The sequence below is a fragment of the Juglans regia genome, chromosome 11, assembly GCF_001411555.2.
Source record: "Juglans regia cultivar Chandler chromosome 11, Walnut 2.0, whole genome shotgun sequence".
NCBI lineage: Eukaryota > Viridiplantae > Streptophyta > Magnoliopsida > Fagales > Juglandaceae > Juglans > Juglans regia.
The window spans coordinates 3,658,462-3,673,859 of NC_049911.1; the positions used below are offsets into that span (position 1 = coordinate 3,658,462).

General features: G+C 34.0%; 2 protein-coding genes across 4 annotated transcripts; one reads left to right on the forward strand and one right to left on the reverse strand.

Moving 5' to 3' along the window:
* Positions 1-6,546: 6,546 nt before the first annotated feature.
* LOC108987872 (pyrrolidone-carboxylate peptidase-like) lies at positions 6,547-11,039 on the forward strand. Of its 3 annotated transcripts, XM_018960911.2 has the most exons (6): positions 6,749-6,825; positions 7,794-8,135; positions 8,767-8,871; positions 8,972-9,019; positions 9,300-9,330; positions 10,552-10,663. In XM_018960911.2, exons 2-5 carry the CDS (start codon positions 7,869-7,871, stop codon positions 9,303-9,305), a joined length of 426 nt encoding a protein of 141 aa, XP_018816456.1. In that variant the 5' UTR covers positions 6,749-6,825; positions 7,794-7,868; the 3' UTR covers positions 9,306-9,330; positions 10,552-10,663. The 3 variants fall into 3 exon arrangements, with proteins under 3 accessions (XP_018816455.1, XP_018816454.1, XP_018816456.1); XM_018960910.2 differs by lacking the exons at positions 6,749-6,825; positions 9,300-9,330 and adding an exon at positions 6,547-6,737 and having other exon boundaries at positions 10,552-11,039; XM_018960909.2 differs by lacking the exon at positions 9,300-9,330 and having other exon boundaries at positions 6,555-6,825; positions 10,552-11,039.
* A 1,340-nt stretch (positions 11,040-12,379) lies between these two features.
* On the reverse strand, positions 12,380-14,841 carry LOC108987870 (polygalacturonase At1g48100-like). Its single transcript, XM_018960908.2, has 6 exons — positions 14,165-14,841; positions 13,887-14,054; positions 13,760-13,804; positions 13,440-13,647; positions 13,277-13,358; positions 12,380-13,085 (listed from the first exon to the last, which is right to left on the reverse strand). Exons 1-6 carry the CDS (start codon positions 14,549-14,551, stop codon positions 12,584-12,586), a joined length of 1,392 nt encoding a protein of 463 aa, XP_018816453.1. The 5' UTR covers positions 14,552-14,841; the 3' UTR covers positions 12,380-12,583.
* Between the last annotated feature and the right edge of the window lie 557 nt (positions 14,842-15,398).

Genomic DNA, 15,398 nt, shown 5'->3' on the forward strand with positions numbered 1-15,398 from the left:
GAAATTATTTACATCAGCCTACTGTTGATGTCATCCTCAACACACCCAGTGTTGTTAAGTTAAAAAAAAATAATAATAATTATAGTGTGTAGAGAGTGCGACTGATGCGTAACCGTGCTCTAAGAGTAAATAAACATGTACTAGCATTTTTATAAATTTTATATAATTATATTTTAAAATGAAGATATTTATGTAAAATGATGTTATTTTTAAAAGATATTTTATATTTAAATCATAATTATATTAAAAAAATTATAAAAATGATTGTATGTCTATAATTTTCCATATAATTGTATAAAGAACTCGATACATCTAGTTTTATGTATTGTCTAAGTAAGTATCATCATTTGTGTAGTTAAGAAAAATTAACTTTAATTGTGAGTTTAGACTTTTGATGTTATTGAAAAGAAATAAAGATGGTAGTTTATGAAATAAATGCACTCACTATTTGTTCCAATATTAGCAATGAAGAAATCTACTCGGCATCCTTTTTTTTATCATCATCTCATCATCCTATTATATGATATTAAATTATAGATTTATAAATAAAATATAATAAATAATCTTCAATCATTTTGTAAGGAGATTTTTCCCTTGGCCGCCCAAAGGAATTTCCTAGACCCAACTAATTGAAGGGACTCACTAGAAGACAAAATATTAAGAAAAGAATGAGAGACAATAAGGGATTAGAGGCATGAAGGTGTTAAGAAGCATATGACAGTAATGCTAGGAGAGGAGAAATGGTGATTTGACATAAAACAAAGGTGTAAGGAGTGAAGGTGTCGAGAGTGAGGGGGTGCCAGGAGAAAGTAGGAAAGGAAGAGAGGGACGGATGCACAAAACAGACATCCCTTACCATTACCGAGGGGCACGTAAGAAGAGGGTCAGATAAAAGTGGCAGGGTATTGACAGTTTCGAGGACTTCAGATTTCGACTTCTTCCAACTTTGGACTCCTCCTTCAATCTAAGAGTTCTAGGGAGAACTTCTTCTCCAGCGAATAGATCTACACCTTTCATTGTATAGTGATAAATGAGAGGCTATGAGAGACTGTAAACAAGCTTATTATAGTGGAATCTCCCCTCCCCAAACCTCCGTGAACGTAGGCATAGTGCCAAATTACGTAAATCTGTGTGTCTATCTCCATTTATTTTCGCTGCATTTAAATATTATTATTGGCTATGGATGTACGAACCGACATCGTACAGTCGCACCAGACCACTATTGGGGGCTCCACACATCACCGATCGAGGTCCAGTTCTGAAAATCTTAGTTGCTGGAATTTGGAATGATGAGAAGATGATGAGTAACATTACTAAATAAGATAAAACATGCATACTATTTGTTCCACAGAGGAAGTATTTAGAGAGCAAAATGTGTTTTTTTTTTTTTTTCCTTCTAATTTTGTGATGTTCATTTTAGACACTATTTACTAAAAATATCATCCTAAGATTTTGGAAGAAAATAAAACCAAATATTGTTTGCCCGAAGCCTCTCAATTTGGATGAAGGCAAAACTACATTTTTTGGCATGAATTGTCTTGTTTATTTTTGCATATGAGATGAGATAAAATGAATTGATATAAAAGTTAAAAATTAAATAAAATAATATTAAAATATATTTTTTAAATATTATTATTGTTTTTAGATTTAAAAAAATTGAATTATTTATTTTATTTTGTGTAAAGATTTAAAAAAAATTATAATAATTAGATAAGATAATATGAAATAGAATTAGAATAGTTATAAAAATAAAAGAGACTCTAAAGAAGAAGAAAGGGTAAAAAACATATTTAAACTAATTAAACTAGCTCGTACCAAAAGCATCTTCATTTAATTAATAAAGGCTCAAGAACGCTCCATAAAGGCTCAAGATATTTGGATTCGCAAGTCATCTCAGCTCGTCTCAACTCATCTCACTACTATTCATTACTATTCAGCAACTTTAACTCACAAATCTCACTACTATTCACAACTCATCTCATTACTATTCACAATCCATCTCAACTCATCTCAGCTCATTTGAAGTCATCTCAAGTCATTTTCGAATCCAAACATCTCCTTAAGTGATGGTCAAATAAAAATTAAAAAATTGACGGATAATATCACCCGATTATAATGAGATAATAAATAATTCAAATAATAATATAATAGATATAATTTTAAGAGAAATGATACTTATATATTTGTAATTATGGAGTACAAAAGTACTGTATAATTTTTTAAAAAAGTAAATAAATATAAGATTCACATGAAAATAATTAATTTTTGAATAGTAAATCTTATTATTTTTCAAAACGATTGTGTAATACTTGTATACTTTACGATTATATATAGTATTATTTTAATTTTATTTTTAAAAAGTTCAATAATATCACTTTTGACAACATGCATTATTATGACATTCTGAATTTTTTTTTTCAAACTCTCATTATAAGCTTTGACAAAGCTCAATGCTCAATGTGTAATTATCATACCATTTAGGATTCCTTTTTTCTTTAAGCGGGACACATATGCATCAATTACTCCTACTGTTTACTTTTCAAGCTGCAACTGCACAAATATAATGTTATTAATCATCATATTAATTTTTGTTAGAATATTTCTGTTAATTTGCTAAAATAAATTCAACATATAGTCCATAATAGTGGTAGTTGCAACTTGCATATATAGTCAGGCTCAATATTACTAACTAATCATTAAGATCATTGGGGTTTGTGCATCTTTTATACAGATTTACGAGTCTTATCCCATTTGATATTTTTTAGGTAAACAAATTCAAGAATATATATATTTATATATATATATATATATCCCTTATATTTTAAAAGTGGCTATATGTAGATGAACAAGAATGAATAATCTTTTTGTTTAATACTTTCTGAGCCGCTTATGCTCCTGTGCGATCTGTTATAATTACAGTTGTGCCTTCTTGTATTCTGCTTTTCGATTTTTTTCACAGTATTTTTTCGCATTTTACCAAATCCAAAAGGTCTCTCTTTTGGTTGGGGAGAGAGAGAGAGAGGGGGAGTTGCCGATAATGCGTGAGGGAAGGGGAAGGAGCTATGGGTGGCTGGAAGAGCATGGAGTAGTCGCCGGAGGAAGGGGAGTTCGGTGGTGGTGGTGCGGTGGTGTGGGGACGGCGTACGTCAGTAGAATGGTAGAGAAACCGTATGAGACTCATTCAGGAGAGGAGGTTGCAGGGAGAAGAGGGCTGCCGTGGGGTCTTCAACGATGGCTTGGGTCCATAAGAGTGGTTGCCGGAGGAAGAGGAGCTCGGTGGTGGTGGTGCGATGGTGTGGAGACAGCGTACAATGACGCTATGGTGGAGAAATCGTGTGAGACCCATTCCCTAGAAGAACCCAGAAATTTCGAAAAAAACCCTCCTCCTTTGTCTTATCTACTTTTAATTTTCTTTGTAATTTATATTATGTATAATGGTGTGAATCTTTTTTATGCAAGCATGTGGAGGCTAAGTTGTATGTGGGTTTCTTGACGATCTTGGGATTGGGCTCTGTTTGTATGAGGCGGTGCTTGCAGTGAGTGAGAGATAGACGAGAGAGAGGGATTTGTTATTACAATGAAGGCAATATTGGTTCTTGGGCTTTCTTCCTTCTTGGTGTTGGCCTCTCTGAGCTCAATTTCAGCTCTGCCTCGCAATGGACCCCATTCTGATTCTTTCAAGTCCATTATAGGTCTGCCCTCTTAACTTCCTACAATTGACATCTGTTTAGGCTGAAGTAGTTCTTCTCGTTTTTTTTTTTCTTTCCTGATCGGCATATTGGATTTGATCTTAAGTGTTGTTTTGTTTTTTGTTTGGTTGCTATGAAAACTGAGGAAAATGGAACGAAAAGGAGATTTCAGATATTACTATCACTTAATTATTTTTAACTTCTTCTTGGATCCAATAAATAATAAGTTTTTTCTTTTTAATGTCTTCCCTTATTTTTCTCAACAACTAAATGAGACGTTCAGACGTACGTTTTCCTTTCTGGTATGAAATTTGTAATATCTGGACATTGAATACATAAAAAGGTTTGCAATTTTCATAGGAGTTTTTGTGGCTTTACATGTAGACTGCTACTTTGGAGCAATTGACTCAGAATTTTACAATTGGGTTATTTTTCGTTTCCTAACTATAATGTGTTTTTCTCTATTGATACATATTCTTTTGCACTCCAATAAAGTTGATTCAGAATTTTATATTCTGCGACCAAGACCATGCTTTAATTTCGCTAATTTTAAATTTCGTTTTACCACTTTTCATTTTTTATTTCTTTCGGTTGCATTACTTCAATTTATGCAGTGAAGTACTGTCATCATCACATAGATTCTCCATATCTATTTTCACCTGTTAGGTGCAGAAACTGAGTCCATAAAAGATTTTCCATATATCACTTCTTTTGCTTATTATTACGTTTTTTTTTTTACACAAAGCATGTTTATATTTTACAAAACAACTTGTTTTTCATTCAACCGGGCAAATGTGCCTCACACATTGCCCCACTGCTAGTGTATATATATATATACTAGAAAACGGTTCCAAGTACGTTAATCTAGGGGTACACCTGACATAATGATTTAAATAAAAAAAAATAAAAAATTCAATAGCTTATTTGTCTGGGAAAAAAAAATACAAAATTAAAGAAAGACAAAAAATAAAGATTAAAAAAAATCTAAACTTCAGCAAGGTATGAGTATTGATCTGCATCTATATTGGATTATCTATTTACTCACTAAATAATAATAAAATATTATTAATTTAATATTAAAGGCATTTTGATAAAATATGATTATTTATTAAATTTTACAAGGGAGCTAAACGTCAAATGATCAAGGGTCTTAAGGACCTTTTGGTAAAACATGATCATTAATTTAATTCTACAAGGGAGCTACGCGTTAAATGGTCAAGGGTTTTAAGGGTATTTTGGTAAAACAGGACTTAACGGACTTAACAAAAAAACAAGAAAAGTTAACGAAAAAATAATAAAAGTTACTATTCACAGTTAGATAGCCACTTATTATAATAGAGTAGATATTTTCTTTTCTAACATTCAAAATTTACCACTCATTCTAAAAATACAACTTGAAAGACAATGTTTTAAAAGCAAAAAAACTACACATATATTTCCTTTATAAAACAAAAGTTAAGGTCCATTTGGATGGTGAAAGTGTTTTATCTAATTTTATCATTATAAATTTTTCAAATTTTCACATAAAATATAATAAATAATTCAATTTTTTTAAATTTTAAAATAATAATAATATTAAAAAATAATATTCTAACAATATTTTATTCAACTTTTAATTTTTATCTAAAATCATCTCATCTCATCTCATCTTACCATCCAAACCTCCTTTAGTGAGAGATTCAGAGGATGAACCTTTGGTCTCAATGTGTGAGAGATACAATCATCTGTTAGTGCCTTATGCAGCTGAAGCCAATGTCTTGAAGAGAGCTACGAAACTATCAACTATGTTCTGATCTTGGATTCCAAAGGGTAGAGTTTGAAGGTGATGCCAAGACTGTCATTCAAACTACAAACAGTACAGAAGAGGATTGGTCTTTGCACGAGCAGCTTATTGTGGATACACAACATATGCTGAATGAAAGGTCAGCTAATGTCATGTCGTTGCTCATGAATTAGCACAACTTGCACTGTCTCTTGACATGGAGAGGATATGGATGGAAGAAGTTCATGCTGTTGTGAGAGACAAAGTTTGTAATGTTTGCTGATTAATAAAATTTTCATGCGTTGAATTAAAAATAAAAAATAAGTCTATAAATTAATATAAATATTTTATATGATATATTAATTATATTTTATAATAAAAATAATTTTACGACGCTAAAAATTTTATAAATAGAGACTGCTAGAATCATTTACCCTCAAGCGTACTTATAAGTACATTTATTTTGATCAAGTACATCTCTGGTTATCAGTGAATGTATCGATAAATGTATTTATTTATTTTGTAATATTTGTGTGTTTATTTTAATATTAAAAAAACAGATGACATATTTTGTTCATATTGTCTTTAGGAAAAATCTTTAATAGGAGAGCACTGCTCATTTTGACCTCTAGTTTAAAATATTATTTTTATTATTTTTCAATTTTTTATTCATATTTTTTTATCATTTTAAAATATTTTTAAAAAATATTAATACACTAATAATTAATTTCTTAATTATTAAGTAAAAAAATTAAAATATATAAAGTGTCAAATTCAAGAGGCAAATAAAATAGACAAAGTAGCATTTCTCTATCTTTAATTCATTATCCATTTTTGGAACAAAATGCTATCTTCACCTGACGTCATAAAGCAAACAAGGGACCGAATCACAGTGACAAATAAAGGACAAATCTTTAGTTAATATCATTAAAAAAAAAAAAAAAAAAAAAGAAGAGAAAAAGAGAATGAAGAGAGATAAAGTTATCTACTTTACTGCAAATTCCTACTCAGAGTACAGACAGCTTGCAATGTTAATGTAAGATTGTTCCAGAAATCTAACATATATACGCGGATATATATAATTAATGTTACTCCGTGACAGATGCTCTCGTATTTTTATGTTTGAAAAATGACCCTTCACTTTCACGTTCCTTAAATGTGTGTATATACGTCTCTCTTTCGTGATCTGATCGGAATCTTTACCAGTTAATTATCTATGAGCAGATAAGACTGGTGGTTGAGTCCTTTTTCTTTCTTATTTTTTGTCTTTTGTGGAGTTTAAAGAGGTAAGGGAGAAGATCATTTCGTTCCTTATTGTAGAATTTTTCGTAACCAACTTACTACAGTTTTTATTTCCTGGCTTTATTTCTTGAGGTAGGCTTCTGGGTTTTTGATACAAGTGATTCTGTGATAATCTGTCCGATCAAGCATAATTCTGATTTAATTTTAGTTTTGGGTTTTGGGTTCTGACTGGTTTGGCTTTAATGCAGTGATTCATTGTGATTCTTTTCCTCAATAGTTCTTAAGGGTGGGTCTAAGCTCCTGTTTCATGTGTATATATTTTGACTTCGGATCGGATTATTGGTTTAAATTGACCTCATATTGATTTTAGTAACTGGGTTGTTAATAAATTCAAATGCCTTTTGTTTTGTCAGCAACTTGATTTACGTTGTATATACAATCATTTCTTGTATTGCCCCTTTTTTTTATGCTACTTAGACTACAGAGGTTTTCCAATTTTGAGTTTCACTTTTCAGCCTTTCCGGATGAATTGTAGGAGTCTCTCTTCTTTCAATGGTTTCTTTTCATGGAAAGTCCCATAAAGTTATCAATATTTGAATGTTATCGTTATAATTGCTAGATCATTGCCTCATGTTATAGTTTGAGTAAACAGTTAGAGATACTACAGTTAATAACTATAGCCTTCTAAACCTGCAATGATCTTCTATAGTGAGGTTATGGCTTCATTAGCCCTGAAAGGGAGGGTTGATTTGTTCTCTAGAGTTAAGACACCTTAGGAAGGGTGACCCAGATTCGAACTCTACATCTAATGCCTTTGGTAGCTATTCCTTAGGGTTTAAACAAATTGCTTCGTGCATGCGGGATGGAGGAACTACTACCTGCCTGGGAAATTACTTGGTTCTTGAAGAGTCCAGGACCCAGTGTTAGCATAAAAAAAGTTTATGAGCTTTCTAGGATTATATGGAAAACTCAAATTTGACGAAGTCCAATAAGATTTGAAAATTACATTGATGCTAAGACATTATAGCTTTCCTGGTTCGACATGCATTTGTGTTTTCAGCTTCCTGACTGCCTAACCCATTTATTCTTGTTTGATGCAGCTCTGCAGGTACTCAGATATTACTTCTCATTTTAACACTATAACGCATTTTTAATTATATCTCAATAATTGGTAAATGGGGTCCGAAGGGCCTCCTGCATTAATAATTCATGTGACGGGTTTTAAGAAATTCCATGGAGTTTCAGAGAATCCAACTGAGACAATTGTTAGTAATCTCAAAGAGTATGTGACGAAGAAGGGACTGCCAAAAGGTCTAATTCTTGGGAGTTGCAGCATTCTTGAGACTGCAGGACAAGGAGCTCTTTCTCCCTTATACCAGACGTTGCAATCTGCCATTAGTGGGTTGGATTCTGAATCTTCAAATTCTGGAAGAACTATTTGGGTCAGTTTTATGTTTATGCTCAGTTACTCCTTTTTCCAAGTTATCAACCTTTATTTTCATGTTTCCTATTCTTACAACAGAAATCTAACCTGGTAGAGAGATCTGTCAGGCTCAGTATTTGTATTGGAAATCACAATGATTTATAGCTGGAAACATTGAAGTTCATATTTGTACTTCATTGGAAAACAGCTCCTTACTGCTGTGATAGCTGCACAAAATTAAGAATACTTGGGTGGAGAGAAGGAAAATGAGATGACACAAAACTAGTTTATTTATATGGTTAGCTGCTTTATTCCACAATATTGAGTCTCCTCCCTAATTTCACTTTCACAGCAGAGCCCAATATGTTCATACAGGAACATGATATGATAGTAATAAAGATTGGTATCCTAGACCCTCTGCAAATTATGTTGCACGCCTGTAGGTAATGATGGCTTTTCTACATCTTTAGAGAGAAGAAGATATTTCTGGACTGTAAAATATTATAATTTGACCAAATGAAACAATTTACTACGATTTACTACATTTGAATTTTAAAACCTTTACTTAGAACCAGAACAGAATCTACACCAATCCAACAGCTATTTTGTTGTGCTGAACTCTTGTCTACTCGTAATTACATCTCCTCCAGGTACACTTTGGAGTTAATAGTGGTGCAACAAGGTTTGCCATTGAGAAACAAGCTGTCAATGAAGCTACTTTTCGCTGTCCCGATGAGCTGGGATGGAAGCCCCAGGTTTGATAAAGTTGCCAAGGTTTCTTTTGCACATCTATATTTTTAGTTGTTTTGTCATTTTAAATTCCTTCGAAATTTCCTCTTTTTATTTTTTTTGTAGAAAGCTCCCATCATTCCTGCAGATGGTGGAATTTCACACATGCGACAGGTAGAATGTGCTTTTTTTCATGAAAGGGTTTTCATTTTTTGTCTCGTCTTCATACAATTTTTGTTGAGTTCTAATCTACTGCTTGTTTAGTGCTATATATATATATATATATGTATATATATATATATATATGCTTATGTACATGTTATTTCATTATAAACCTACTTGCTTGATGAACTGTGGCAATTGTCACCACGAAGGATAAATCTTATGTGTTTAAAGTTTGGTATTTAGTCCATTGGGGCACTTCTCTTTAATGTGATTTCTTTCTTGTTCACAGCCCTGAAATTGCAGCATATCGATAATCCATGGTCAGGTCTCTGTTTGAGCATTTAATTTTCACTTGGTTTAAAGATTTATTGCATTCATGGGGAAAACATTTATTATAGGAAGATTTCTGTATTTGAATTGTGAGTGGAAAGGAAGAAAACTTTTTGATATGGGAAGAAGATCTCACACTTTCTGTGTCTAACCTGGTTAAATAATTTTAGGGGTGCATCGTGCCAGAGCTGCTGTCTTTATTTTATTTTATTTATTACTTGTTTTTGTGATAAGTGAAACAGAAAGGAGCTGTTGTCTTTATTAGTGAAGAGAGTTTGTCCAATGTCAATAAGACTTAAGGGGCTTACATGCATTAAATTCTAATTTCATAGAATAGAGCTGTAGTCTAGTAGTATTCTTTGTTTAGATAGCATGGAGACATTAATTTCTGAGTTTCTCACTTAAAGGGAAAAAAAGAAAACAGAAACAGCAGCTAAGCATGTCACCATTCTTCGAAATTAAACTGTGACTCTTATGAGTAGTATTCAGTATGGTGTCTCCTGATATTTAAGCGGAACCCAGTTAGATGGGCACTGAATTCCTTACCAGTTAAAATCAACCGAATTATCAGGACATAGTGCACTTTGTCTACTCTTCATGTTGTATTGATGCTTGTATGGCGTTACCTTTTAATACAAGAACACATCTTTAGTTACCGGGGAATAGAAAGTATTGCAGAGATAATATGATTCAAATACCTTTTTTCTTCTGGATAAGTAAGACAATCTCTATTAATAAGCGCAAAAGCAGAACCCGAATATTAACTAGTAGAAGAAAAAGATACTAAAACATCATTTAAACTAAGTCCATTAAAGTTTATAGATGCAGTCCCTGGGAGAAGACTATGCATAAAGAAATTCTTGTGCTCCTCCGTAGTCCATTCTTGATTTTCGAAGATTTAGGACTTGTTTAGACACTGAATTTAGAATATCTCAGAATATCTCGGAAGTTTGGGAAAGTTGTTTTGGTTTTTGTGTTTGGATAATGATTAGATGAAAATGTTGAAAATTTGAAATTAAAAATTGTTTTGTGTTTGAGTGATGTTTGGAAAGGAAATATCTGAAAATACCTTGTTACACAAACAAGTCCTTAAATGGCTCCATTGGACAATTGCTTTTGTTTGAGATGATTTTGTGATTTATTTATGACTATACTGTATTGTTTCTCTGTTGACTCTTTCTAAATAGTTATTGTGTTTGAACTGCACGCAGACCTCTCTTCCAATTGAGGAGATTACCAAGGCATTGGCAAAGATGGGTTATGAAGTGATGACCTCAGATGATGCAGGACGATTTGTATGCAATTATGTTTACTATCATTCCCTTCGATTTGCAGAGCAGAAAGGGACCAAATCGCTCTTTGTGCATGTGCCCCTCTTCTCGACCATAGACGAGGAGACCCAAATGCGGTTTGCTGCCTCATTGTTGGAGGTACTTGCTTCTTTACATTGATGATATGATCCACCCACAAGCTTATGTCCAGGAGCTCATGTGTTTGTAATGTTGTTGGCCATTTTGGTGAAGGTTGCTGGATGCATTAATGTGCTTTAATAAATGGAAAGTGTGTTTTAACTGGAAAAAAATTCTATTGCACATGTACTTCATGCATTTTGGTGAATGCTTTTCAAAGGGTTTTGGCAACTCGCTGAAATCTTTGATGGCAGATGAAATGCTAGTTTCCTCGACTATTGTTTGCCCCATTTGATTCCCTTTATTTTTTCCTAACTTCACCAACAATTGCTTCTCGTCATTAGTTTGCTCCTGAAGGGCTTAAATCTTGATATCATGCACTTAAAATTTTTACTTTGTATATAAAGAATTGGTACGAATGAAATTAACATTTTCAATGCATTGTCATATTTGGAGGTTCATGCTCTGTCAAGTGTATTGCGCTTAGATTACCCTATTCTACGTTGCAAGTACTTGTGGAAATTCCTTGCCCGAGAGTCTATGCACCCTTAGGATTAGTCAGGATTTTGTTCTCGGACACCCGGTACCAATAAAAAAAAAGTATATTTGTTTCACTTGCTAACAACTTCACTTCCCAGGTTTTCTTGGGTAGATTGGCAATACAACATTTCAAGTGACATACTTTATCAACTATTTCAGTGGCTGGGAGGATGACAATAATTATGATGAAGAAAAACATCACTAAAAAAAAAAAACCTCATGATACCTCTGAGATGGATACAACAAGGCCACAACGGCTATAAATAAATAATAAATTATTTGTCATGTCGTTCGAGATTAGCTTGATTAAATTGGAATTCAATTTGTCGTTTTTTAAATACAAAGTTAAATGGAGATGAGGAATTCAGTGCCTCTCACAAAATTAGCCCTCCATCATCTTCACATAGATGGTAGACCCACATCCCATATCAGCCCTTCCTTTTCCACTCTCAGTTAATGGTCGAGTTCTCTTTCAAATTGTCAAACCCTGAATCTGCACTCACTTTCACCACCCAAACCCTCATTCTCTTCATAAACCCACATTACATTTTTGGGATATTCTTCTTTTCATCTTTGTGTGGCTTTTGTTTGGTGAGTGTAGGGCATACACTCAAGTATAGGAATACTTATAAGTCAGTCTGTAAATATATTACTTGCTGTAGAATCCACTACAGTTATAAAAAAAAAAAAATGGTGAAAACACGTAGTATATGTACAAGTCATTTATTATCGATGATTGTGCAGTTTGGATGTGGAATTGCAAACAACGGCCAAACTGTAGGACTAGTAGCTGCATGCATGCAATTGCCGTGCCTGATCTCTTGCTGGCAACATGCCATTTTTTAAGTAAGAGAACAAGACGCTCTTCCAAGTTAATGTTTGTTTATTATCAAGTTCGATTACATGATTTTAGATGGATGAAGATCCTCTCAAATTCCCTTAAATTTGTCTAGCAACAGTTTTCAAATTAAATGGTTAAGATCTTGGCGCATTTATAAATGTTGAGAATCCGAGACCATAAAATCTAAACTATTTAAGTAGGAAACAGTAGTTAGGATTTAGGAAAGAACTGCAGTAACATCTCCCACGGTCCACACAAAGCCATAATATTTCAAAATCATTCTGTTCTTGACCAGTATCCCAAGTTACACAGAGAGATGGAGATTCTTAATTCACTTGTAATTTCTTTTTTGTAATTTTTTTTTTTAATTCACTTGTAATTTCCATAGCACTTTCCTTTGCCTATATGACATGTACCTAAACTTTACATAATAGTTTAGCTATTCCAAACCGGTTAACATCGATCAACATCACTCTCTGGCATCACCTGTGGAATTCCCTCTAACAAGCAGTTTACTGGTGGAATAATAAGTGTCTGCATAATCCCATAAGCATTCCAGCAAACTGGGTTTGACAAAATATATCCTTGAGCAGGAAGTAGTTCCACTTCAGAAAGTGTGAGGTTTGTGCAAGGGAGGAAGTCACTGCAAGCAAAATGCATCGGGGGGCTTCTCACATCATATGTACCTTTGATGTTTGTGTACCAAATATCTGATACAAACACTGCAGAGGTTTGGTTGGGGCAGTTCTTGGTGAGGCAGTAGTATTGGTCTATGATAATTGGGTTTCGGACGGTGTCCATGTATATGTTATGGAAGGTTACTGCAGATACAGCGCCTGATCCACCCTGCCATGTTTTGATCCGAACACCATTGTCTGAATGCTTGATGATTGAGTCACTCACTGTGATGTTCGAAACACAAGCTCGGGAATTTCGAACCCCTAAACTGCCTATGCTGCACCCATGAAAAGGGATTGAGATACAATTATAATGAGCAAACTTCAAAGGAAAATAAAACTATAAAAATAACTAAGAGAAAGATCACAACTACTAGAGTTTTTACTTGGTCCCCTTCAGAATCATAAATTTTTTCTGCTATTTCTCTTCTAGTAAGCACATAATTCGTAAAATGAAAGAGTGAGCTACCTTATTCCATGGCTTGGACCGCAAGTTATGTTCTTTATATCGACATTAAAACAGCCAGCACCAATTGAAACACAGTCATCACCTGCAAGGAAGGTTAATTACAAAAGAGCATCGAAGGTTTGAAACTGGAGAAAACATGAAGAATTAAAATGTATAGAATCACCATTGGATATAATGGAATTATATATTTTGACGTTATTCGTGTTCTCGATGTGAATCCCATCAGTATTGGGACTTAGAGCAGGGGCTTTTATGTTGAGCAAGTCTATATGGACGTTTTGACAACCATCGAACCGGAAATGAAATTGGGGGCTGTTCTTAACTTTAAGTCCTTGGACAGTCAAGTCGGAGCTCATGAAGAATCTTATGGCCTGCAACATAAAATTCAAAACAGTAAATTTCAAGATATGCCCCTTTCTAGAATGTTACCAAGTACCTAGAAAAAAAAAAAAAAAAACCTCCGACTGTTTTTATGTCACTTACAACTGGGCTATCGCAAGGAGCTGGCAGTGTTGTCCTTTTACTTCCCTGTTACATTGATATATAGAAAATAAAAAACTTAATCTGTAGTGGTAAACTAAAGGTTTTGTTGGAGAGAAAAAGGCCATACTTTGCGCGGTTTGCAAGGAAGATTCCACCATTTCTCTCCTCTACCATCTATGACACCATCCCCTTGCAATGACATTCTACTGATTCTGTAGAAAACCAACCATTGTTTCTTACTATAATTTCTCGGCCATGAATCGGGCCCACCCGGTGGCATAATAATCCCGTCGATCTTCTCATTATCCATTGAAAAAACACATCAGTTTTGGTTGAAAGGGAAAAGAACAAGTTACTGTCAGAGAACTATATAAAATATCAGCTTTAGCAGAATGCCAGGACTACCTGAAATGTGATGCCTGATTTACAAGGCCCTGTAAATATTGTAGATTGTATCAGGAAGGAATAACTCTTAGGAACCAGAAGAACTCCTGTTTCTTCAGATTGGCAGGCCGTGTCCCAAGCCATCTTGAATGCTTCTGTGTCATCAGTGACACCATCCCCAATGGCACCAAAAGATTGTACATTAAAGACAGTAGGACTATTAGGAGCAGGATTCAGCGTGTAACTTGGGCTAATAGCCTCAGGTGCAGGCGCAGGTGGTAGTGAAATTCGAGATTTTGGGTGGAAATGTTTCTGCTTTGTGTAACTATGCAGTTTTCTCTGAGCTGGAGGAACGAAGAAACAAAATGAGAACAAAAGGACAAGAACAAGAACCCGAGTGAGTATCATTTCTGTTATGGCTTTCCCTTAGATGAAGAGGAATGAGAGTTATTTCACCTCCTTATAGAGTCTTGCTATCCTATAACAGGTCTTTTCAGTAGGCACAGCCAAAGTTCACTCCTTTGACATTCCAAGAACCAGACTAGGAATTTGACAGATTTTGTTGTTATCTATGACTCATGCATAGGGATATAGAGTTAGCCAGGAATTCACGTTCCGGGAAGTTGAGGGAAGTCTAAGACTTAAGCAGTAAAGCAGAACATGTGACCACTTTGAGCACTAGAACAAGTTGCAAGAGATTAGAAATGGCTGAGCAGAGCAGAGAATATTACAGATTTTGCTGATATGTGGTCGTCACTTTTTTACTAGGAATTCTTAGTGGAAGCTCCTTTTGTGAGTTTGTTCACGCCTCAATATAATAATGCCATGAAACCAACCATTTCCTCCTAGAGGTTGGCTTTTGTGTGAGAGAATGTGGAGTTTGCATACGAGTATTCAAGTAAAAGATTTCTGGGAGGATAAGAAGATATGAGATTGAGTAGTAGAAAAAAAAGGCTACCCATGTTCTTCCCACTCGTTCCACTTGAGTGCCAAAAAAAGAAAAAAGAGCAAAAACAAAGGTTTCAAGTTTAGGCTCTTTTTACCTTATCAAAAAAAAGTTAAGGCTCTTTTAACAGAGAGCATTGTGGCTTCTCGTATCAGTATATCTCATTTCAAAGAGGATTAATTGAAGTTTGTTGATACCAAGACCAAGACTGGAGAGTTCGATGGACAAATTAACTTGGAGAAAGGATAAATTAGTTTCCTTAATCAAACACTTAAATAAAAATTCACTAAAAATGCAATACATCAATTG

What these genes read in the sequence shown, in the direction of transcription:
- LOC108987872 (XM_018960910.2), top strand. Translation starts at nt 7,869, where the DNA reads ATGGGGTCCGAAGGGCCTCCTGCATTAATAATTCATGTGACGGGTTTT. An exon ending in ATTCTGGAAGAACTATTTGG is followed by an intron (nt 8,136 to 8,766) that starts GTCAGTTTTATG and finishes CATCTCCTCCAG; the next exon opens with GTACACTTTGGAGTTAATAG. An exon ending in GAATTTCACACATGCGACAG is followed by an intron (nt 9,020 to 10,551) that starts GTAGAATGTGCT and finishes AACTGCACGCAG; the next exon opens with ACCTCTCTTCCAATTGAGGA.
- LOC108987870 (XM_018960908.2), bottom strand. Translation starts at nt 14,551, where the DNA reads ATGATACTCACTCGGGTTCTTGTTCTTGTCCTTTTGTTCTCATTTTGT. An exon ending in TTCCTTGCAAACCGCGCAAA is followed by an intron (nt 13,805 to 13,886) that starts GTATGGCCTTTT and finishes TCAATGTAACAG; the next exon opens with GGAAGTAAAAGGACAACACT. An exon ending in GGTCCAAGCCATGGAATAAG is followed by an intron (nt 13,086 to 13,276) that starts GTAGCTCACTCT and finishes TCATGGGTGCAG; the next exon opens with CATAGGCAGTTTAGGGGTTC.